At 38.8% G+C, this 24793-nt stretch overlaps 1 protein-coding gene and 1 non-coding gene across 14 annotated transcripts in view; both read left to right on the top strand.

The window, feature by feature from the left end:
* LOC125771665 (inositol 1,4,5-trisphosphate receptor) overlaps positions 1-24793 on the top strand; it is a 35859-nt gene that overhangs the window by 2194 nt on the left and 8872 nt on the right. For 4 of the 13 annotated variants that reach the window (XM_049442501.1, XM_049442499.1, XM_049442498.1 and 1 more), the window contains 7 exons: positions 17549-18041; positions 18174-18360; positions 19054-20982; positions 21052-21383; positions 21459-21757; positions 22149-22451; positions 23265-24745. In XM_049442501.1, the coding sequence (XP_049298458.1) occupies positions 17941-18041; positions 18174-18360; positions 19054-20982; positions 21052-21383; positions 21459-21757; positions 22149-22451; positions 23265-24745 (4632 nt within the window). In that variant the 5' untranslated portion in view covers positions 17549-17940. Of the gene's footprint in view, positions 1-3515; positions 3973-4039; positions 4061-17548; positions 18042-18173; positions 18361-19053; positions 20983-21051; positions 21384-21458; positions 21758-22148; positions 22452-23264; positions 24746-24793 lie in introns of those variants that run through there. The other 9 variants (XM_049442507.1, XM_049442505.1, XM_049442504.1 and 6 more) reach the window with 7 other exon arrangements.
* On the top strand, positions 4536-4608 carry Trnat-ugu (transfer RNA threonine (anticodon UGU)). The gene has a single exon. It is a non-coding gene; the product is annotated as a tRNA-Thr (tRNA).

Here is a 24793-nt window from a genome sequence, read left to right as displayed (position 1 = left end):
TAAAGTAATAAAATTAAAATTAAATTAAAGGATTTAAATGGGGGTTTGTGTTGTTAATAAAAAAATTAAGTAATTCTGTAAGTTTCCATTGTTTTATATTAGTTGAGATCATCGTATTATTACGTACAGTAATGCCAGATCTCATGTGTTGAAATTTATATGTGAGACAACTCTTAGAATTCTTAGAAAGATAATTTTTAGCTAGAAATGCGTCATTTGTGTCAATGCGTCAGAAAAATACGACTGATGTCCGTTGTTTGCTTCAGGAATCTTTTGAGCAATAATGTTTCATAAAACGCAAAAGAAAACAAGTTCGTTGAGGAAGCTGAATCGCGACCAAAGTGAAATATTTACGCGGAAAAAGGCATTCTCGGTTTATGGTGGGATCAGAAGCACGTCATATATTAAGAGTTATGCATGAACATTAGTGGGTTATTATGAAAGGAAAAACGGAAAAAATATGATACTAGATATCAGTCAGTAATTTTATATTGCGAGCGTATTCGGCCACATGTTGCTGCTTCGGTTAAAAACTATTTGAAGAATATTTGACGAATTGCTTGCTACAGAGTTGGTACGTTTCGATCGATAAAAAACGCTGATAAATTTATGTATAATTCTTTTTAGTCGAGGGTACCACCATTTGGCACGATTCTTTATTGTGTTCAACAGAAGATCATTTGTGCATAATTTGCTAGAAAGTTGTCCAAAAGACGTAGTTTCTGTTACAAATGTGCTTTACAAACATTTGAAGTAATTATTCTATCGATCAAACTTTTTTGCATGTTTAACTGCATACTTCTACATTAGGAGGGTCGTTTAATAAGGGTTTAATTAACAAAAAATGTTTAAAATGATAAAGCGGAATTTAATAATTATGAATAAATTATCAAAAAGGAAATAAAAATAAAACCAGTTCATTACTACTAAGAAAAGCTTCATTGTGGATAAGACTCGATCCATGGCCTTCGGTACATTGGATCATTGAGGATCGTCAAACGTTAGTCTTGCATTTTTGTATTCTGTTAAGCTTTCTTTTAATTTGTTTCGTATACTGTTCCATATTTAAATTTTACTAACAGTACCTTTTAGCTCTAGATCTAACAAGCATTAAAACAATTACTGATCTAGCATTTATTTACTATTAACAGTATGTTGTTCTACCACCCAGTAGAAGTCATGTTAATCGCAGGTGAGAAAAGGGTATTCCATAGTGCGATTCTTTACATTGCGTTGCAAAAACCTGAAACCAAATGGCGTCCGCGTGATGCTGTTTACTGTCGCAATTGCAAATCATTATCAGCGCGACTGGAATAGCAGGGGTTTGCTGTTTGTTGTTAAATGACATACAACGAGATCGATCTCGCTTGTTGCACACAATAGTAGTGTTGGTGTCTGGAGGCTGCTTTTTGTTGCGCTAATAATGTGTACTTATTTCCTAGTTGCATTTAACTTCCATTAGCAGTAATTCCTCTTATGAATTAGAAAAGAAATGGTGAAACAAAAGAAGAAAAGAAAATTTGTTTTTTTTGTACTAAATGCTTACACTTTTTTGTTCAGTTGAATAAATTTTCCCAAGAAGTCGTTCAGAGCAAACAACGCGACTTTGTGCGTATTTGTGAGTTCGTTTATGTGCCACATATGTGATACCAGTTGGCCAATAAAAACCTACACAAAGTGCCAGCTGCAACGAAGTACGAAAAAAAAACAACATGAAAACAAACTTCATTGATAAGAGCTTCTTTTACTGCGTGTAGTAAAACTACAGCTACAAGTCATATCACCAAACTTTATTTAGTCATTCTTTTTTTCATTTTATGTTCAAACTACCCTTCATTTTATGTTCAACCTTCAATATGTACTGCATTAGTCACTATTTGTTTACCATTTCACAAAAAAAGCACTCGTCAATAATATTCGGCACATCCCGGTTTATTGGCAAAACGGACGTATAAAATGGTGTTGAATATGGTTTTGCGTGTGGTCATAATTATTAACCTTGAAGAGGCTTGGTTTTGGAACAGCGAATCCGGCTGCATCTGTCCGCTATCAGCAAACTGTTTGCAAGAATACGAGTGTGTAAGTGTTATTGAGCTACTTAATACGTACGCTTAATGTTCCTGTGACCTTCGCTCCAAAAGTGGTCTTCAAGTATCACTTTTCGATTGGCTATCGTTAAGCGTGTCGAAGAAGCAGCTAATGGAATTGGTTTGAAGTGGACCCTTATTATCTTATATTTTGTTAAAGATAATTTAATCTACGTGTTTGATTGATCTCTTCAACTTTGCTGCTAATGGAAAATTGGTGTTTTTTGATTAGGTTTTTTTTGCTACAACTTCATACAAACAGATCAAATAGATCAAAGCCGGAAAAGATAGGCTTTCCTTTCAAAGACTTCACTCAAAGATGTATTTTAAACATAAAAAATGGATAATATTCTTCAACACCGGCCATGAAAAATCTCCACAAATCTAGCAGGAAAAGGACTAAGACAAGGAAAATGGACTCACGGAAACGATGGCAACGGGGTTAAAAAGTGTTGTTTGTTTTTTAAATCACTCGTACCAATTCGCTATCCATTTTCTCTACTATATAAAAAGAACAAACAACAGCAAACGAGCAACAAAAAAAAAATCCATAAATTTTCCCAACTAAGTATCCTTCTTAGTGATGATGCTGGATGTGATCCAACAGTCGCTTTCGGATCGATATCCTATTTTGCTGTTACGCTTCCGGGGGTCGATCAACGTTGGGTTTGATTAACTTTTCCAGCCGTTGGACGGTTGCCCTGTGGGTGGTGCTTGGGTTTGGCTCGGTGACCTTGCTCGGGGGGGGGATTGATTCTCATAAACATAGCCGGGTCTATTGTTTGGCAAAGGGTTCGCTTAAAAAAAAATTAAAAAATGGAGGATTTTACAAGCGTTGTCAAGAACGGAGTTGATTTAGTGTTAATTTCTTTTGTGCAAAATTTTTGTGCACTTTCCTACGATGTTGAAGTAAAATAGAAGCTTTTCTTAGTTATTACAATGCGCTAATTGAAGAAGAACGAAGATTTAGTTAATTTTGTGTGAGAAAACAATTTATCGAATTCGAAAAATAATAGCAAAATACATGAAACAAACACTTAAACACAAATAAATACATATCTAAACTATTAATTTTAAAACAAGGTATTAATTAAAGACCAATAAAACAATTACGTGCAGATGTTTTTGTTTCGAGATTTACATTTAAATTTAAACATTATTTTTAAATCTCTTGTGTATACCTTATATTACTGATATTATTGTTAAGAAACACAATTTTCGAAAAGAATAAAATTATAAAAAATAAAAATCGATTTTTTTATTAACGTAAACAAATTATAAGTTGCAATTGAAGATAAATTTCCAAAAAAATTAACCTCTAAACAACTTTTAACAATAAGATTTAAGTTAAAAAATTTAAATTTAAATAAGTTTAATAACAACTAGCATAATTTTCTTTCATTTTAAATAACATTTCTAACGTTCAACTTCCCTTAAATTATTATTTAATAAATTTAAAATAATTTCAATTCAAACAATCTGTTAACTGTTTCCAATAAATGAGGTCAGTTTTTTTTACTTTGACCTTACATTGTTGCTGTGTAATGATCTCAACAGTTCCTTGAGCAAAAACACCCCCAGAATATGTCTGTGTGTAAAGTAAAAAAAAATGTAACCAACGCGTACTTTCTCCACCGAAGAATGCATTCCTTTCTTTCCTGCCGTGTGTGCATATGTGTTGAACTCGGTGGGACCTTCTCCCATGCACGCTTAAGTGATGTGTGTGACGAAAGATTGTCCTCGTTTGCTGCGTGGATGTGCGTTTCATTAGTCAGTCGCGAATAGAACAACGGCCTCCGATGTGCAAATATTTTTCACACAATATTAATTTTTACCAGCGAAAAATGAAGCATTATTTTTGCAGCAAAGGAAGATTTGAAAAGTGGTAGGAATATTTCCAAATGACAAGTTGTCGTAGTCGTGTGCATTGTTGGTGCAAAAGTGGCACCGCAGAATTGGTTGATTTTATTTTCGTACGTGTGATAGTTTGCTACTAACAAGTTGTTCGTTCCGTTGCCTTGCTTGGGGAATCGTTCGAGTGATTCGTTGTTTTTTGTGACCTTTTTGGCCAGTGACCCTGCTATGGCCTCGCATCTCGTTAGCGCCACTCTTCATCGTTCAACAGATGATAGATGGCGTAGGGGAATTCTAGCCGGTCTCGGTTGGGCAAGTTTCGTATGCGTCTACCGTTCTACCATCGCAATAGTTTGGAAAGCACTTAGTTGAATTTTAAATTTTTGGAAAAAAAGTTTAAATCGATGTGCCTTACCATTTGTAGATGTGATTTGTGTGTGCGTGCAATGGCTGTAGATGATAAAGTAGAGCAGAGCACGGTGATGAACAATCGGTACAATTTTACTGAAAGTTCCAAAAATTGAACAGCTGTTGCTGGAGTATTTATGAGGTGAGTTGAATCAGATGGCTTCAAAATGCGGCGCTGTCATCAGAGCCTCTTTAGCTCAGTAGGCAGAGCGCTGGTCTTGTAAACCAGCGGTCGTGAGTTCGATTCTCACAGGAGGCAGGATAGAGAAAATCAACTTTTTTCGATAACATACGAATCTCTATTTTTACGAGATAGTTGTACGTTTTTAAGTATATAAATACTGACGTTTTTGTATGTTTAGTGAGGTGTACTAGGGTATTTCTGTATTATTAAATTAATTGTACAATTGTATTTTTAATACATATTGATTTATGTGATTTTTTTAAACATTATTTGGTATTTTATATAAAATTTATAATTATATTCAGTTACTCTAAGGATTATTAAGTATAACTAGGTTAAATTTAAGGTATTTTTTATACACGATAACAATTAAAATGAACCAACCACATTTGTTTCATTTCTCTCAAAAAAGCGGAAAGAATGTTGCAATCTTGTGCAATTGTTTGTCCGCATTCAACCCATCATGGAAAGTAATTAAAATGCATAATTAAACCGCAGCACAGCATGATGTCTGTCGTTTTTTCAGACTTATTATAGCACCGATGTTGAGGTGAATGAATAATGGAAACTTATTGAATTGCATGCGGCTCTTCTTGAAGTTGAGTTTTGCTTCAATTTTTTACTAATCCGCAGAAGTAAAGTGCTATGACTGTTAACACTATTAAAAACTCTTCATTTAAGTTTGTTTGAAAGCTTGCTTGCAATTTTGATTAGTTTTGAAAATTATAGGACAGCTTTCCATAGTCCGTAGTTACCTCATCCTCCTCATCCCCAAGTACCCTGGAGGGCCCCGCGGTAGTTCGACTTAAAGTCGGGTTGCTTTCCTTCTTCTTGTTTTGTCCTGCATCACCACTCACTCAAGGGGTTGGGTCTAGTCCGTTTATCCAAGTTTGGAATAGGCACGACGAGGACGTGACGGTACAGGAGTTGGTTAGGAGAGGCTATTTGACCATTCAAGAGGATTTGGATCCTACCCCGTGTCTGAAAAAGATTGATTAGCTGATGAATAATTTCGTAACAATTTTCTTAGTTTTATGTATAAATTTAAAGCAGTTTTGAAAAATTCAATTATCTTTGCTGCGTTTGATGGAAACCTTTTAATTTGATTGGAAACCTTTAACGTTAATGCCGAAAATGTCCTGTTTTAGATTGTTGGAGTGTATATCTCCAATGAAATCTCCTTGTCATATTTAATGCCTTTTGCTGTTTGCAACACATTGATCCTCACATTTGTTGGAAAACGCTTAGGATATTTTCTCTAAAAGAAAGTTATTATACCTCTTTCCATTGCTGTTATTTAAATTTTTAAATACTTCTTCTCCTGTGGTTCAAGAGGTCTTGAATTGCAACCTCAAGATGTCTTGGCTGCTGGATAGTCAAGATTCTGCGTACGGCAAATAATGTTTAAGCTCTGACATGTTAAACGAGCTCCACAACACATGGTACGAAAATGTGTGGAAACAATTGAAAATTCACCAGGTGGATTTTCTTTCAAGTCGTTCTTTTCCCTTCTTCAAACGACACCCGTAAAGCACCTGCAGTAGTTTTTTTTCTTAAATAACATGCTAACCATCCTGCCAACCTGTTGTAAATTTACATGAAAAGATATGTTTCTCCAATGTTTCCAAGATTCCTTTTTTTCTGCCCGCCGACGCATGGTTCAAAGTCGAAAGTTCGTGTTACGATTGGCAACATCTGCAGCACCATCGGCCATCGGTTGTGGGATGGAGTACGGTACGTGTTCACATGTTTGTTTGTTCATGTTTTGTTTAAATTCACCAAGCAAATGGAACTCTAGTGGCCGAGGGTATGTTCAAAGGTTGAACCAGATCCGACGTTCGATAGAATTTTTGGTGCCGCAAATGAAAAGCAATCCACCCGGCGATCCACCAGTATGCGTTCCGGGTTTGCATCCCAGTTGTTGGATTGAAATTTGAAAAATAAAAAGATCACCCGATGGGAATCGGTGGGGAGAATAAAATGAACTTTTTCTGCACATAAATTGGTCTTTCCCCCTCAAGGTTACACGGTTTCAGCGATCGTGTAACACCTTGTTTTTCGTTCATCTTGAAAATGGAAAAGTAAAACCACCGAATGGTGGAAGAAATTCTTCCTCCAAACCGCCAAAACCGCCTCCATATTTTCAAAATTCAATTTACTTCTCTGTGCGTTTTTTTTTTGCACTTCGATCTGGAACCTGGAGAATCTAACGATGCTGCCTGTCCCAGTTGCGTAGGTTTCGGCTCGGGTTATTTGTTTATTTGTGTTCACCGATAAGCAGCAATTCGAGCGGTTTTATTTTGTGTAGCGCCAATTGCCATGAGAACCAGCCGTAAGATGAGAAGTGTATCGTACGAGCTTATTATCTACGAAAAACGAAATTTAAAAACCGGTTGGAAAAGAGTTCTTTAATGTGAATATTGAAGTACAAAAAGATAAAGAAGTTTGTATATTGTAATACAAACTTAGGTCTCCAGCAGTCGTAGTACAACTGTCTTGAGATCTTGATTGATTTGTTGGAGTATGAGAAACCGCTCAAGGTTAAGAGTCGTCGTCTGTCAATTGTTTGTTTCGGTCGTACTGGGGAACACATCCATCCCATATCTCAGTCAGGTCTGAGGTCTTTTAAAATTTGATCATCATCAGGACGCGCAATTACCAGACCAAACATGTTTCTTCATCCTTCATAGTTTCTTTTGAGAAACTCTAAATTAAATTTTGCTAGGGATTAGATAAAAACTCCGAGATAAGAATTAGAAACCAAAAAAAAAAAACCTTTAAAGGTAATTATAACTATTATGTCCCACCTTTTATATTCCTGAGAAGGGCGAAAATACCATTGGGATAATTCAATTATTATTTATCGTGATTTAAGGTCTCTCGAGTAGATAATTGGCTTCGCTTTAACAACCTATTAGTCTGGTCGCCAAAGTTCTTAACGTATTGGAATTCCAATAAGTCTAAGAAAAATCCACTCGCGTCTAATTTTCGTGCAGAGCTCTTTTAATGGTTTTTCCAAAATGTTTCTACAATGTTATCTTGTTTTTACTTTAACTTCCAATTTTTTATTCTTCTTCTTCTTCTTCAAGGCTTAACCATCTCTAAGGTCACGCCGGTCGATCTAGCTTACTAGACTTGTTTTACCACGTAGCCGAACAGTCAGTCCTTGCTACGAAGGGACGGTCCAGATTTTGATTCTCTTACTAATCATAAATTTCATTATGTTAGCAAAAAGCATTGCGAAATATTTTTATTAGTTTCAATCACATGTTTCGAGAGGAACTCATTTTTTTTCATTTAAATAAGCCAAACTCGCTAGCTGTTTTTGTTATTATTTTTGCATATTTAGATTTACGATAATAATTGTTTATAGGTGTGTATGCAATCCCCTAAATCCCGCCAATAATAAAACTCCTTTATAAAACCCCAATTAATTAATTGCCCTTTTTGGGTAATTGAGCACCCGCAACACAACCTCAAGGGACTTCGTATCGATAAAGAAGATACGACTGTTAAATAGCTTTTTAGTTAGTCTTTCAGCATTATCTCGTTTACCGTTCTCAACCGTTGGCAGTAGAAAAATATTGTACCGACGACAAACGTCTGGCAGTAAAAGCTTCCGAATGGGATAATCCGTCTCCTCCCCTATGTTTCATTCACAACTACGCAGTGGCAATTGTAAAATGCGTGGCAAACATTACGAAACAGTATGAACACAAATCATTATAAATTTGTAATTGGACGTCAGCAAAAAAAGGGTCACGTATCGGATGAGACCCAGAAAAACCCCGCCCAGTCAATGGCAATAACTTTTCTATCATTAGACAAACGATGGCAGTATACAGCTGAACGATTTGTACAACTTGGTTGTTTTTTTCTCTCTAAACTTTGCTAAACAAACAAAGTTTGCTACTGGTATGCTGGGAAATAATTAATGGTGTCTGTCCCTGTGGGATTAAAATGTTGTAAAATGCTGACACTGGTGACACCTTTCGGTACGTGGTAAATTAATCACATTATACCTTCTAGGCGATGAATCGTTCGTCCATAATAAGGCGGAACAGGGGAAAGAATGTTGTTGATCAATTTATTAAAGTCGATGAAAGAATAAAAAATCAGTTGCTTTGCAGTGGGCTTATTGAGGACACTCTTATGTGCCTTCCGCCGTCCAGGCTGGGTAAAGCATGGATGGCTGTTTGCTGTGCGGCTCATAAATTCCAGCATTGTGTTGCGTGTCTGGTTGTGTTGACAGATAGTAAAATAATAACATACCTTCTATCAAGCAGGTTTTATCGTTCCGTGCTATCTCCCTGCACACAGTGACAGCAGCCTTATGTCTATCTAACCATAAATACGAGCTTTCTAAGTAGCCGCACGGTAAAGATACGCGGAAGCTGTTGAAGATTATGTTTTTTTAGCAAGAGTGCATAAATCATGCTGACGATTCACATTTCGGTTGGAAAATAAATACTTGCACAATGAGATTGTTTAGCGAAGCAATTAAAGTAGAAGTGATTTTACAGCACACTTGGAAATGAAAATATTTATCTAAATGGGAAGCTTATTAAAATTTGCTCGTCCAAACGGATGCTGGAACGATAATGCTAGCTGGAGCATATTTCTTCTCAAACAAGCGTAAAAGTAAAAGCATAATCATCAACATAACCATTACCCGGTAACATGTGAAGCTGTTTCCAATCCAAAAGCAGTTGAGAACGAACTTTGGCACAAAAAGGAAACGCCCCAGTTTTCTGCTGATTTCTGTAAGAAAGTTCAAAAGACATATACTTACGTACAGGAACTTTAGCGAACGATCAAACACAGATTGAAGACACGCTGTTTTTGCAAGGAAATGAGCGCTTGTGTGGTGCAGATTGGAAAAGATCCTTCCCGTTCCCGGTGAAGAAATATGTTCGGCACGTAATGGAAAATGTAAATTTGCTTTCACCGTGCATCGTTTGAATGCTAAAAGCTTCAAAGAAAATACCCCAACGCAGGTCGAGCAGAATTTCATGTTGGGAAATTTGAAGCAATCTTTTATTTTTATTTTTACTTCTCAAGAACAACAATGTTCTTCTTTTCCATGTCTGAGAGCGGGAAAGTTTTTAGTGCGTTAAGAATGTGTGTACATTTAAGGTAAAGGTTCGTCTGTCAGGATTTACAATTTATCCTGTGATAAGCTGCCATTAATTTTATGTAACGTGCATTGCCTAACTGTTAGGCGCAAAGAAACTTAGTGCTTTACTTTATACTACAGATGTTTTAGTGTTGTGTAAAGTCGATATTTGGGGCTAACAAACAAACATGTTAGCAAGCATGTTAATTTTTTATATATTCCAAATGCAAATGTAAATCAATAATAAATTGATTTTGTTCGATACCGATACGAAATCGTTCAGTGTACTAATGTTATTTACGTTATAAGATCTTGAAGTAAAGTAAATATATTTTATGTTGAATTCTATTCTGTTTGCTGAAAGTTGAAAAGAAAAAAGAAAAGTTGAAGTTAAAAAAATTTAGCAAAAACTGGAAAGTACACTACATGTCCTTATTTCCCAATGTTTGGTGGACTGAGAGTAAAACATCTTTAAAGAATAATGTATTAAATTTTAAGCCCTGAAAAATATAAGATATTTTAAATTAATTTATTATATATTTACGTTTTGTTGTAGATTCGATAGCTTGATATTTTGTATAGTTTAGTTATATGCAAATATCCGCTACTATTAAATATAATGTGTAATGATAGAAGTAAACATAAAAAAGATGATTTTTTGTACTCTTTACTGGAACATTTTCTATTACTGCTTTGTACATTAGTAGAACATTATTTTGATTTGGTTTTATCTGGCTGATTAAACCTGTCTTTTTTAATGTCTAGTGAATTAAGAGAAGATGCACACATTCCTGTCGCTGAAATTGATTTTTGCCCGATAACTTGTCAATATTTAACCTATAAAATAAAAAGAATGCGCCAAGTACGAATAAGTTAAATAAGTTTACTTTTACTCAGATTTCACTGGTTTCTGAGAAATTCCCGACACTAATTTGCAAAACGTTGTATAGAGAAAACCAACATTCGATTTTTGAACTTATGCGTTTTTGCTTGGGGTTTGAGTCTCTTGATTAAATCGAAATTTTTATCTGATATTCCGGGGATCTCAACCTTAAATTTAAATACAAACAGAAAACAAAAGTTCTTCGAACATGCTGACAGAGTCAGCATCTGCCTTTAATCTATTCATGCAAAAACACAATATTTAGGTGTTACTAATTTACGTTAAATAGGGCGGCCCGGTAGTCAATGTAGTAGCGGGAATTCTCTAATCAGGACTCACTATCCTGCTACGGGGAAAGAAAATTCAAGGAAAGCCAGAAACGCCAGCTCCAAGACCCAAAACGTCTTGAGTTTGCAGAGGCACAAAAACCCGTCAAACGCTCTTTGCTGGTTTAAGGTTGAAGAGCCCAAGACATTTTTTGTTGTTGTGTACGCCTTCAATGTTTCGCTTAATTCTCACAAATGTAAATATTGAAGTTGCTCAAAAGTATTTTCACAACCATGAACCAAGATATTCAGTAATAATTCAACAGATTCCATCTTGGACATTGGAAGCCAACTTTGTATGGAAAATAATTACACCCTCTAATTTAGTATTTTATAAATTCTCATAAGTTTAAATATTTATATGGGAAAAAGGAGAACTAAAAGCCTCTTAGAATTAATTCAATTCAACTTGACTCAATGTTTTGATTGAGATATTTTCATATCTTAAAATACTTGTTTAGGTTAGCTTTTATTGTTGCTACTAGACAACTAGCCATAAAAGCTTAAACATTTTAATCCTCGAAAATGGAAGCATTGAAAGTTCAATTTGTTGTTTGCAAGTGCTTGACTTCGAATTTAATGCTGTATTATTTATCTTTCTCGTCGTACACCTAATTAATATTCAAGTGCACAGAAGACCTTTAAAGGGCCACGCATAAAAATTCGATCGATTCATTCCCTTCAGTCTCTCTTATAGTTCAGTTTAATATCTAGCTCTCTCTCTCTCTCTCTCTCTCGCTTACATTCTCTCTGCTCAATCAAAGAAACAATACCGTACGCGATTGTAATACACGCAAGGTGTTGGTTTACAGTCTGAATGTGAAACATGTTCCCCGTGGTGGGTTTTGATGGGGAGTAGCTAACCCAAACCGCATGTAATGGTATGCCGGTGTACTGTTCCGGTGTTATACCCCACACCAAAGGTTCATATTCACAGCCTAATAGAAACGTGATAACATCGCATTTGTGTGAACAAATGATAGCTGACCCCACATGGCTATGGCTCCCCAAGCCCGACCAAGTAATAACAGTAAAGCTTGGAAACTGTCTAAATGCTTCACGTAGTCCAGGGATGAGTACCGGTCAGCCGTCAGTCAGTCCTGGGTTTTCCCCCGGTGGGAAGTTCGTTTTCTTTTCCTTTTAGTGTCTTCCATAAGCTCTGGCCTCTGCCCGGCTGTGGTCACGTAAGCGTGATTTGAAATCCGGTATTTCTCAGTCTCTGGTGTGTGACTTCCTGCTGTTAGACACCCACTTTGACGCTGACGTTTTTGATGCCGTCTGATGCCCGGTGACAGGAAACTCGGTATCGTGTACAGCCTGCACGAGAAACGAAGTTCTCTAATGATCGCATTTGTAGTCTGGTACAGAGTAAACGTGCTTAGAGTTACGTGCTCGACCTGTGCAAGGCATGGCTGGAATGGCTACGGATGCCTTACGATGATGATGCTGATGGTCTGTGCGTGAAGCGTAAGCTTTTCCATACTTCGTGAGGTGAGAAATTACTCACTCCAAAGGGTGGAAGTCGTCGATTAGGTAACGCTTGGTTGGTTCTTTCTGGTGGTGGATTTTCTCCACATGAGATACGTCAGAATTAGCTATTGAAATGAATTCTATAAAGCTTCTCACAGCTATTTCTCCTACAAACGCTCGTCTATTTCCTGAGACTCTTTGGAAGCTTCTGGAAATGCATATTGAAATATTGAAATGGGTTCTACATATAATGCTTCATGCAGCTATTTCTAATACAAATGCAACTTTAATAAGGCTCTAATATGGCTCGTCTATTTCCTGAATTTCTTTGAAAGTTGCTGGATATCCATATAACCTACTCACTGTTCAATGCACTACAAAAGAGGTGGAGTTGGTGTACGTGTGTTATCTTGCACTTGACAGCTGGTTCTATGCAAAGTTCCCTGGGAATGTAGCCACTCTGCAAAAGAGGGCTACTGTTACCAGCAACTTAAGTCTATTTTTACTCCACTATATGGGCCGGGGCTGTAGTATCATTTCAACAGCAGTGCTGCAGTCCTTCCAGAACTATGGTTTATTCTGACAAACGACCACATCCCGGTAAAAAAGCGTATCCGACGCGCACAATACAAGTGCGACGAGTGTGCAAGTATTTTTCTAGTATTAGATAATCTTCACTTCATATAACAGACCGCGCTGCAAACAACCGATTCCTTGCCGGTATTGTGTATTGACGCCGTCTCCACCTTTCATACAGCATGGTAACGGTGGTGCAATGTTGGGTTAGTCGTTCTGTGTACGCTTGTGAAATAATGGACGGAAGCAAGGATAAAATGCTGAACGTAACGTGTAGAAATAAGCACGGGAAACCATACGGAAATGCCAATTAGGCAAAGGCTGAATGGTTGTGAAACATATCGGGCCGCATAGTGAGGTGGTGTTGTACAAGCAATGTTATTTTTTGCAACTAATGTTAGCTCCCTTATACCTCGAAACACATTGTATTTTGTGCTGGTAGTAGAAGCTCATCATGAAGGAGAAAATGCAAATGTAAATGTTGATTCTCTTTGTTTTATTTCTCATTTTTTTCGCCCTTTTTAAATAAGACTTAACAGGTTGATGAACAGTTTTATGAAGAAGTATATCTTTTTTTATTATATTACAGTTCGCACATTTAGCCTGTTATTGAACCCTTGTTTCTATCTAGTTCATCTGGTTTCTAGAACGATATTTAATACGTGGTTTCATGTGGAACGTACTCATCAATTGAAGCTCTTCCGTGCCAAACGCACAGACGCACTCAATTAAAAGAAATTGATGTTCAATTGATCGTTTTACTGAAACCTTTTAGCATTCACGATCCTGTACCTTGGCGTGATGCGCTGCCCGAGGCGGCAAAAGATGTTAAACAGCAATTTCAAACGGACTATATTCACTTGATATGTGGTGCATTCGGTCAAAGAAGAAAACAACCTTGGTTCGTTGCTTTTGCTTATGTAATTCCCTTTTGGCACATTGTTTATAAACTATTTCCGCAACTTATTTAACCGTATGTGAACCCATGACCATGCGTCTCCATTGAACTGCTTCTGTATGAATGGAAGAAGCGCAACAAAATATCTTTTCTATTTTTTCTTTTTTTTGCTGATTCTGTTCTCCTTTCTTGGTGATGGGAAAATCGGTTATTGATTTTTTCTTCAACCTTGCTTGCACACTTCCGTTCCCGGTCGCCGGATGTAGGTCATATGAAATTTGGTTTAGTGTTCCGGATACGATGGAGTGATAAATGTTGTCTCGTTATCGTGTTGTTTTGAGCATTTGAAGTGATATTTAATTTTAATATTAATTTAGATATTTTCTATGTTATGGAAACATTTTTTACTACTTATCTTTTATACCTTTATGTAAATGTTAATTATTTCATATATTTTTAAATCATTTATTAAATTTGCTTTTTATAGTTGTTAATAATTTTTAATAGTAAAAATGATTTTTTAAACTATCTTTTCACTTTCGATAAATTGTGTCTTTGATTGAAAGTTTATAAAATTTCCTCCTTAAAGCGAACTATTTCTCCATGCTTTTTATTGCAATTTCTATCAACCTTTTATCCTTCAATACCTCTCGCTAGCATGATTTATTAGCACAATCATGTCCAATTACTCGCAGCCGTCCCTGGTTCCCTGGCGCTTCATTCCATCACTGCAAAGAGCAAATCACTACCCATCCCTGACATGATGTCACGACGTTGTTCCATACCTTACGCCTGCAAATGTGTGGGTAAAAATGTTTACTATTTCTTCGTCGAACCAGGTCGAAGCATTGAAACCACAGTACAATGTGTAGATATTGCGCTACACACATCGGTAGGCAAACGAAGCTTCTTCCCATCGAAGCATTTTGTTTAGATAGTTACGGTTGTCTATTTTGGAGTTTCTGATTCTCGACTCGATCTCGTTGGTGAGCTAGAAATGGAACGGCTCCGGTAAAAATACAGAATTGAGATTTTTTTTTCGCAGCTTGTTTCCAGGGCAAAATCCGAAGAGGTCAAACATTGCTGGCACTATAGTGTGGCTGTGTTTTTCTTTTCGCTCTAAATCTCCATCAATGTTTATCCCTAAGTTCGGCTTAAAGCCAATGCCACGGGCAGATTGAATCAATGACCAACAGGAGGAATTAAAGAAAGTGAAAAGCAATTATTTCGTTGCCGTTTTACTCCACAGCTGGAAGGGGAAAATAGAGCTCCAGATTCATCCCACAATTCCCGATGAACGAGCAAATAATTAGGGTAAAAAGAGAGCTCCATTGAAAACCGATTTCCAAGGAAGAGAATACATCCGGAACCTTGAGGTTGAATGAAAAATGAATTGAAGCATGTAGCCACATTGGTAACAGACACGGTATTTTTATGGACCTGTGGGTGAGTTTTTTTTTGCGAGTTTTTTACTGCCTTAAATTCTAACGATATCAAAATCGATTTGAAATCAATCGTTGTTTACGCTTTATTTTTATATCCTCGTTTCGATCTACCTCGCGCATTGCCGCACAAACGCGCGAGATGAATTGTTGGTTTGGTGAAACGATGAAGTCACATCGAAACTGAATTAAATTTCATATCGTATTGAAGCGAATTTATTATACACCCTCTAGTATCGCGCTAGGTTTCATTGTAATCTATTCACTAATTTGATAACTTCAGTACAGACAGACAAGCACAAGGGAAAACTGGTGCTTCGTGGCGTAGGTTTTCTATTGCCAAACGCACTCAATGGTTTAATTTATGTGTGTTGCTTAGCGTTTGACGTAATTGAACGCATCTTCACAAAACACGTCGTAGGTGTGATCAGTTCCCTTGCAAAGGTGTGTTGCTCACGGGATGCATCTCGCGGGAGATAAATCCATTCCACTCATTAGCTTTTGTTTATTTATCTGCTGTGCTGTGGGTGCCTGCTCTCAGTGCGGCAATGCCTCAGGGGAAGTCTCGCCTCAATAGCCGCAGGTGATGATATTCTATTTATTTAAATCAAGTCAGTCAATCGATAAGTTGGCGTTTGCTTTTTTCTTATTCATTTTTTGTTGTTGCCTGCAACAAGTGTTATCACAATGGGAGCAAATTTTTAATTTTTCTATTCATCGCTGATTGTATCTGATCGCCTCAGTGTATTCTAATGATATGAATATGGATATATCGTGATATGGTGTATTAATTAAAAGGGATATAAATATCTCGAGATTTTTTTTTATTCTTATTCAAAATTTTTAATGATCTGCCATGTCGCCTAATTTGATAATTATCATAAAACTGATTCAATAGAAAATATTAAATTTAATTTCAAAATAATTAAATATTTGAGCACACGTGATAATATTTTTATTTTAATCGATTTCCCCATAAATAATAGTAAGTTAAAAAATATAGCTTTTTCGATACAAGTAAAAATAAACATAAATTATGCTGTCATCCTTCGTTTTTTTCGAGATTAACAAAGAAAGGTTTATTATTTCAACGACATCTATATACTTTCGGCTATCGATTAGTTTCCTTGGTTTAAAAGTAGATGGCGCTTGAACAGTCAATTAGTACTCAATGTCAAATCAAACAAATTTCAATATTTATTTATTTATCTGTCAAACATAACATTTCTGTAGGAAATTCAATGTACAGAGCATCATTTCGGTTCTAATTGTCATAAATATTGCGACTTATCGTATCTGAAAACCAGTAAAAAAACAATTTCTGTTCTTGAGTCGACAAAGTGTTGAAAAGGTATTAGAAATTTGTAAATTAAATAAAATTTAAACAACTGGACCGATTTGTTAATTAATAAATCAATAACTAATCAGTAATGTCTCCCCGTAGCATGGACCGACTATCCTGCTATGTGGTAAAATAAGTCTTGATACGCCCAGGCCGTTCTAACCGAGCCAAAAAAACCAACTTATTGGATTTAAAATTAAATAAAAATACAATTCGGCTGTGTATTGAATGTTAAAATCAAAAAGTACCATGCACCTCCATTCCATATGAAGTATGCATCATGTACAACAATATGGAATAAATATTGGTATGTAATTAACGGTCAATAAATGATATTTATTTTGCAATTCATAATAGAAAATCTCCTTCGTTTCGCGAGAGTTCATTATATGTGTCTGCAGATTACTTTATTCTCTTATCCAAACAAAGCTTCACAGCTCCATATGTTTTCTAAATGTCGTTTATACCGTACAATACTGCTTCGAACTCAGTTTTTCATCCATTCCACCCATTTGTTTTCCACGAAACTCAAAACATATACATCGAACATTGGCAACGAATTTATTACACAATACTTTTGTTTTTTCGCCTACCCGCAGAAGTGAAAACACATTTTCACTGCTGTTGAATTCGTTTTTGTTGTGTGTCTATATGGATTATTAACTCATCGTATGGATTGTGTGCTTTATCATCGGTTCCAAGGTTCATTTTTGCCACCATTTTGCATTCCATTTGGTAAAATACTCATTTTACACAATGCTCTATTTTTTGTGTGTTATATTTTCTCCGCTCGAACCATCTAATTTGAAATTTATTTGTCTTAAACCAATGCGTTGGATTATGAAATTTTTTCAAACCGAATGTTACTTATGCTACAATTTTGTAGTCTTCTCAACTTAATGTAGTCTTCTCAACCTAACTTAATTCATAGAAAACCTTTCTTTTTTTCTTTCTCATTGCAGATGTTTAACCACTCGAACAAAAACCATTTATCGTTTCATAAGATGTTATAGTGTGTGTAGATAAAAAGTGCCGTACAAAGTGTTAGTGAGTAGTTCAGTAACTGAGTGTCTTTTTTTATTTATGGTTTTGCATCATACAAGCGGAAAGATATTAAAGAAGGAGAAAGGAACATATAGGTTAAGTGTCTTCCTGGAAAAGGGATCTAATCCCCAACAGCAAGTCGAACAAAAGTCTATCCAAGGGTAATATTAGTGGAAAACCCCTTATCCATTTTGCCCGAGGCTGCAAAATCAGCTTGAAAAAACAATACAATAGCTCTCTCAGTATAAGACCTGTAAGAAAGGGGAGCAATTTTTGCCAGTGACTACATAAAACACAAAACCTACACACAATGGGTGACAGCACGATTGGTTCGGTTAGCTTCCTGCATCTCGGGGACATTGTGTCCCTCTACTCGGAAGGAAGTGTGTCTGGATTTCTCAGTACCCTCGGGTAAGTTTCGCTTGTACATGCTTGCTGGCAAGTGGAGAGACACTTGCCGTTTTTTGTTACAACATAAGCAATTGTCGTTCTTGTAATGTTATTCTAACAAAAAAATCTTGTTTCTTTGGCCCCTCCATTCAGCCTGGTCGATGATCGCGTTGTCGTATGTCCCGGGGCAGGTGATCTTAACGATCCGCCGGAGAAGTTTCGCGATTGTCTCATCAAAATATGTCCCATGAATCGTTACTCCGCCCAGAAGCAGTTCTGGAAGGCGGCCAAACAAAGCACAACAACGAACACCGACACGAGCCTGCTCAAGAGATTGCACGTAAGTTTTTTCTATCATATTTAAGCTGTTGTAGTTTAGTTTGTGACAATAAGTATGTCCAGACAAATATGTAGATAAGACATATTATTTGGACATGTGTTTTTTTTTCTTCCAACCAAATGTATAACAACAAATTTTATATGAAAAATTGTTTCTCTGTTAGTTTATTTCGTCTAAAAACTATTTTTCTATATTTTCATGTACAAGATCGTTGAAGAAAAGTAATGAAAATCATCCAAATATTGCAAGAACAAGTTGCTTTTAAATCACAGAATTCAGAAACTAAACATGTTACGTTTATCGTTGAACTAATTTTGTCACTGTTAGTTAGCAGTGTGATGATTTTCAAATGTTGATCTCATGTTGTCGGAAGTGTCAATTGGCACTGAAGCGAGGTAGAATCGTGTCTGCAAGTCGTAATGTGAACAAAAAAACTGAAAAGAGAAAACTTCCCTCTCATCAACTTGAAAGTTGTTGATAAGTTTATTTTTCTATCGATACTTGTGGAGCCACTGGAACTCAAGTGTCAGTTGAATTCGGGGTGAGGAGTTCGTTAGAAAAGTTTAATGTCTCCTTTGGGTATCATTTGAATGTTAGGCGACATGTTTTAACACCCAACAGGTGATGACGCTGTGGAAGTTTTCGTACCAACTCTCAAGCGTTTTTCTTCTCTTCTCCCCTTCCCCCAACTAGCATGCGGCCGAAATTGAGAAGAAACAAAATGAGTCAGAAAACAAAAAGCTACTCGGAACGGTTGTCCAGTATGGCAGTGTCGTACAGCTGCTGCATCTCAAATCGAACAAGTACGTCACGGTTAACATTCGGTTGCCGGCACTGTTGGAGAAGAATGCGATGCGCGTCTACCTGGACGCGAACGGTAACGAAGGTTCCTGGTTTTACATTATGCCGTTTTACAAGCTACGATCGGCCGGTGATAATGTGGTGGTGAGTGATAAGGTAATACTGAAACCGGTCAATGCTAATCGGCAGAATCTGCACGTGGCCGCTACCTACGAGCTGCCGGACAATCCGGGCAGCAAAGAGGTGAACGTACTGAACTCTTCTACCTCCTGGAAGATAACGCTGTTCATGGAGCAGCGCGAAAACCAGGAAGATGTGTTGAAGGGTGGCGATGTGGTACGGTTGTTTCATGCCGAGCAGGAAAAGTTCCTCACGATGGACGAGTACAAGAAGCAGCAGCACGTGTTTTTGCGCACGACCGGTAGAAGCAGTGCGACAGCGGCCACCAGTAGTAAAGCCCTGTGGGAGGTGGAAGTAGTACAGCACGACAGTTGCCGCGGAGGTGCAGGCCATTGGAACTCGTTGTTTCGGTTCAAACATTTAGCGACGGGGTATTATTTGGCGGCGGAAATCGATGAAGATATTTCGCGCACGGAAAAATCGAGCAGCTCAAGCCATCCGCAAGGTGGTGACTCGTTCCGTTTGGTACCGGTACCACATTCTACCGATATTGCGTCCGTGTTTGAGCTCGACTCGACGACGATTACACGGCCGGAAGGATTAGTGCCCCAGTCGAGCTACGTTCGGTTGCGTCATCTCTGTTCCAATACCTGGGTACATGCGACCTCCGTCCCGATCGATATCGACGATGATAAACCGGTCATGTCGAAGGTGGGCTGTTCGGCGATCAAGGAAGATAAGGAAGCGTTCCAGCTGATCCCAGTGTCACCGGTGGAGGTGCGCGATCTAGACTTTGCCAATGATGCCTGCAAGTTGCTGCTAGCGATGAGCACCAAGCTGGAAAATGGAACGATATCCTCCAACGAGCGACGATCGTTGATAGCACTACTACAAGACATTGTGTTCTTTATTGCGGGACAGGAGAACGACCAGAACAAATCGGACGCACTCGATCTCACGATCAACAACCCGAACCGTGATCGGCAGAAGCTGCTGCGCGAACAGTACATCCTGAAGCAGCTTTTCAAGATCTTGCAGGGTCCGTTTCAGGAGACGAAAAACAACGATGGACCGTTCCTGAAGATAGATGAGCTGGGTGATCCGAAAAATGCACCGTTCAAGAACATCTTTCGGCTGTGCTACCGGATATTAAAGCTAAGTCAGCAAGACTATCGCAAGAATCAGGAGTACATTGCGAAACATTTCGGGCTGATGCAGAAACAGATCGGATATGACATTCTGGCGGAGGATACTATTACCGCCCTGCTGCACAATAATCGCAAACTGCTCGAAAAACACATTACGGCGGCGGAGATCGAAACGTTCGTAGGGTTAGTGCGCAAGAACATGCAAAGTTGGCAATCTCGATTTCTGGACTATTTGTCTGATTTGTGCGTTTCGAACAAGAAAGCGATTGCCGTAACACAGGAACTAATCTGCAAGAGTGTACTAAGCATGAAGAATGCGGATATACTGATCGAAACGTTCTTACGGGAGGTGGATGATGATCCGCTCGGGTATCTCAATGAGCTGGAGCGTGGTAATCGAGAGTTTACCGAACTTCGGGAAGTCGATGAATCGGGAAACATTGGAGCTGCAGCTGTTGATGGAGAATCGAAAGGAACATCCGCACCGAATGGAAAGCGAAAGTTAGACGAGAAGAAGCGGTACGAGGTGGTACTAATGTGGCAGAATCGAACGGTAAGTGAAATTGCAAGGTACGATTAATAGTGATAACCAACAGCTTGAATGTGTTTTAAATCATTATAGCAATCGAAATCAATGAGCCGACTTGCCCAGGGATTGAAGATTGGACGCGCAGTAGATACGGCCATTCTCGACTACTATCGCCACCAGCTAAACCTGTTCTCCAATATGTGCCTCAACCGGCAGTACCTTGCGCTGAACAATCTCTCACCACACCTCGACATCGATCTAATACTGCGCTGCATGTCTGATAAGACCGTGCCGTACGATCTGCGTGCCTCGTTCTGTCGACTGATGCTACACCTTCACGTCGATCGTGACCCACAGGAACCGGTAACACCGGTCAAGTACGCACGGCTCTGGTCCGAGATACCGACCGTCATGTCGATTAATGAGTAAGTGGTGCGGGTGTAACGTTATGATCGGCATTTGTAGAAGGGGACTATTACATCTCGTTTTCTTTGCTGTAGTTACGACATCGAAAAGCAACCGGACAGCAACAAGGAAGCGGTACGGGCACGTTTCAACAAAACCATCGCGTTCGTGGAGGATTATCTGTGCAATCATGTTGTCTCGAAGATGTGGTTCGCCGATCAGGATCAGAACAAGCTGACGTTCGAGGTGGTGAAGCTGGCGCGTGATCTCATCTACTTTGGCTTTTACAGCTTTAGCGATTTGTTGCGGCTCACGAAAACGCTGCTGAACATATTGGACTGTGTTTCGAGCAGCGAAGCGGACGGGACGGGACTGCCGACGGGGCATATTGATTGTAAGTGTATAACATAACTGCGAGCATCTTTTTTTTAAATGCAGCTATTTTCTTCATTACTAGTGTTAAGCTACGTTTACGTCTTTATGTTAGCATAGAAACAAGGTTACAAATTAATTGTTATTTCGTTCGAAAAGCTTACTGCATTCTGATCCGGTTGGAGGTTTGTTTGATCGGAGTGTTTTTTTGTATTGTTTATTATGCGTCTTTCACTAAATGTTTGTTATCAACCCAGGACTTGATACACTACTTTCGAACACTCATCATACGGTATACGTTTCTACGCAACTGATCTCATTCACCGCACGCATATCAACTTGTGACTTTCAAACATCATTCATTAACTAACAAATTTGACGTTGCTCGCGTATTTGACAAACATGGAATGCAGCAGCGGATGAAAAGGGAACATCAGTGCCCGGAATTGCGGTACAAGATGAAGCCGCTGGCATACCAACGTCCGGTGCTAGTAAGGAGACAAACGTTCGCAAAGACTCTAGCGATAGTGGGGTATTATTAACGACTGAGTTTGGGTTACCGAAAAAGTTTAACCGATCCGCTTCTACGGTGGCCGTACTGGCCGCCATCGAGGCAACCAAGGTTGCATCAAAGTTTCGCTCCGGTAGTATACCGGAAGCGAACATCAGTAGCGCCGGTAACAATGATAGTGGTGGTGGTGGTGGTAACGCTGGTGGTAAGTCCTGGGGTCGTATGCTTGCTGGGGTTAGTGTTGCATGTGGTTTACCATTTTAAAGTAGACGTAGATACCTTCTTTCGCACTATGTATGTTCCCTCAAATCCAAACCGATGGCTGGTATCACACACAGAATACACGAGATATGTAGGTATCCAATACGGCTTGGCTTCTATTATCAAATTATGCAATTTTGTTAAAAATGCTACACTCTGTGTTTGGGATCTTAATTAAGTCCTCTAGGTAATATACTTACGAATTATCATTAATTATATTTTAGCCTATCCCTTCTCCACAACGCCATGATTTCCAAGCATCACGCCTGTAATGATATAATCTGCACCAAAAATTTCACCCATTCCTATCCCAAAATGAAACAACGTTTGCTTTTGCAACGAGACGCACATTTCGGCCCTTCGTTATCTCTCTCTTGAGACTAATTGAATCTATGCCAGATAGTATGGTTAGATAAAGCGCCATGATGGCTACGATGGTTGAATACGTGGGCTGATGCTGTGTTTGACATCATCATTTGTATCTATTTCCTTTCCGTAGATCTTTCCTCGCCAAACTAATTAAAACTGATTATTTTCATGTTTAATGACGAAATAAATATATGGGTTTTTAAGTTAAAAGTATAGTAAATTTTTCACAACTATACAAAATTCTAGATGTGTGCGTGTAATTTCCGCTAATTGGTACTTTAAATGTAGTTCAAAATTACAATCCTTCCACTATGGCCGTAAATATTGAAAATAGGTCTCTATATGTTTATGGTAATATTAATTTGTTTTGGTGCCACATTTTTTCCAGCGGAAGGAGGCGTATTACGGCGCATCGGTGATATGGGTGCCGTTATGACATCGCTTACCCTCGGTCCCATCTCGACCGCCATCGTATCGCCCACTATACAGCATCGCAAATCTGTTTCGCAGTTGATGAAAGAATACCCTCTGGTAATGGACACGAAGCTAAAGATCATTGAAATCCTGCAATTCATTCTGGACGTTCGTCTAGACTACCGGATAAGCTGTTTGCTTTCGATATTTAAACGTGAGTTTGATGAAAATGAACAAACGGCATCGACTGCTGTCATGCCGATTCTACCACCGACCGTTATCGTTCCTGAAGCACCAACAATCGTTCAACCAAATGCTGGAGTACCTTCCACGACAGTTGATCCATCGCCAGCGGTTTCGGTTGTGGTGCCAACCGAAAGTATACCTCAGGACGCTAACAGTAGTATCGGTGGAGATACTACGTCCGAGGTGTCACTAACGTTGAGCAGCACAACGACTGAAACGACAACTACGACCACATCGGACTCTACCTCGGAAGGACACGGTACAATGTCTAGCGAAAGTTCGTCCGCAACGGAAGGGCACAGTAGTAGTAACACCTCCAAAAGCGACACCAGCCTTCCACCCACGGCGGAGAACATCAATTTGCGCCAGAAAAACATTGATCTTGAATCGATCGGATACCAGGCGGAAGGTATCTTTGGTTGCACCGAAGACACGTACAATCCACTCGATCTGGACGGTCAAGGTGGGCGAACGTTCCTGCGTGTATTGCTACATCTCATCATGCACGAATATCCGGCCCTTGTGTCCGGTGCGCTTCATCTACTCTTTCGACACTTCAGTCAACGTCACGAGGTACTACACGCTTTCCGTCAGGTGCAGCTTCTCGTATCGGACAGTGATGTAGAATCATACAAGCAGATCAAATCCGATCTGGACGTGCTGCGGCAGAGTGTGGAAAAGTCCGAACTGTGGGTGTACAAGTCGAAACAGACGGATGATTTACTTGCCGGTGGTGGCGAAGGTGGTGAAGGTGGAGATGGTTCGGGTGGCAAGGGTGGCAATGAACAGGGCGAAGGTGGAACGGGAAGTGGTAGTAAATCGGGCGCAGGCAATACGAAAGGTAAACCGGAACTGGTGAAACAAGAATCACAGCTTAACTTCGACCAGGGTCCCGAGCTTAATCCGGAACAGTCGTTGGAGTACAAGAAGATTCAACAGATACTGATACGGATGAACAAGCTGTGCATCACGGCAACCGGGCCGGATGGTTTCGTAAAACCCCGAAAGCACGAACAGCGGCTACTCCGGAACGTTGGAGTTCACACGGTGGTGCTGGATTTGCTTCAGATCCCGTACGACGAAAAGGATGACTACCGTATGAATGAGCTGATGCGGCTGGCACACGAATTCTTGCAGAATTTCTGCTTGGGCAATCAGCAAAACCAGATACTGCTGCACAAGCAGTTGGATTTATTCTTGAACCCGGGGGTAAGATGATCGCGTGTAAGATCTTACTTATGGATGGACCAAAAACGG

The sequence above is a fragment of the Anopheles funestus genome, chromosome 3RL (genome assembly GCF_943734845.2).
Source record: "Anopheles funestus chromosome 3RL, idAnoFuneDA-416_04, whole genome shotgun sequence".
NCBI classification, from domain to species: Eukaryota; Metazoa; Arthropoda; class Insecta; order Diptera; family Culicidae; genus Anopheles; species Anopheles funestus.
This window is presented reverse-complemented; position numbering and strand designations above follow the sequence as displayed.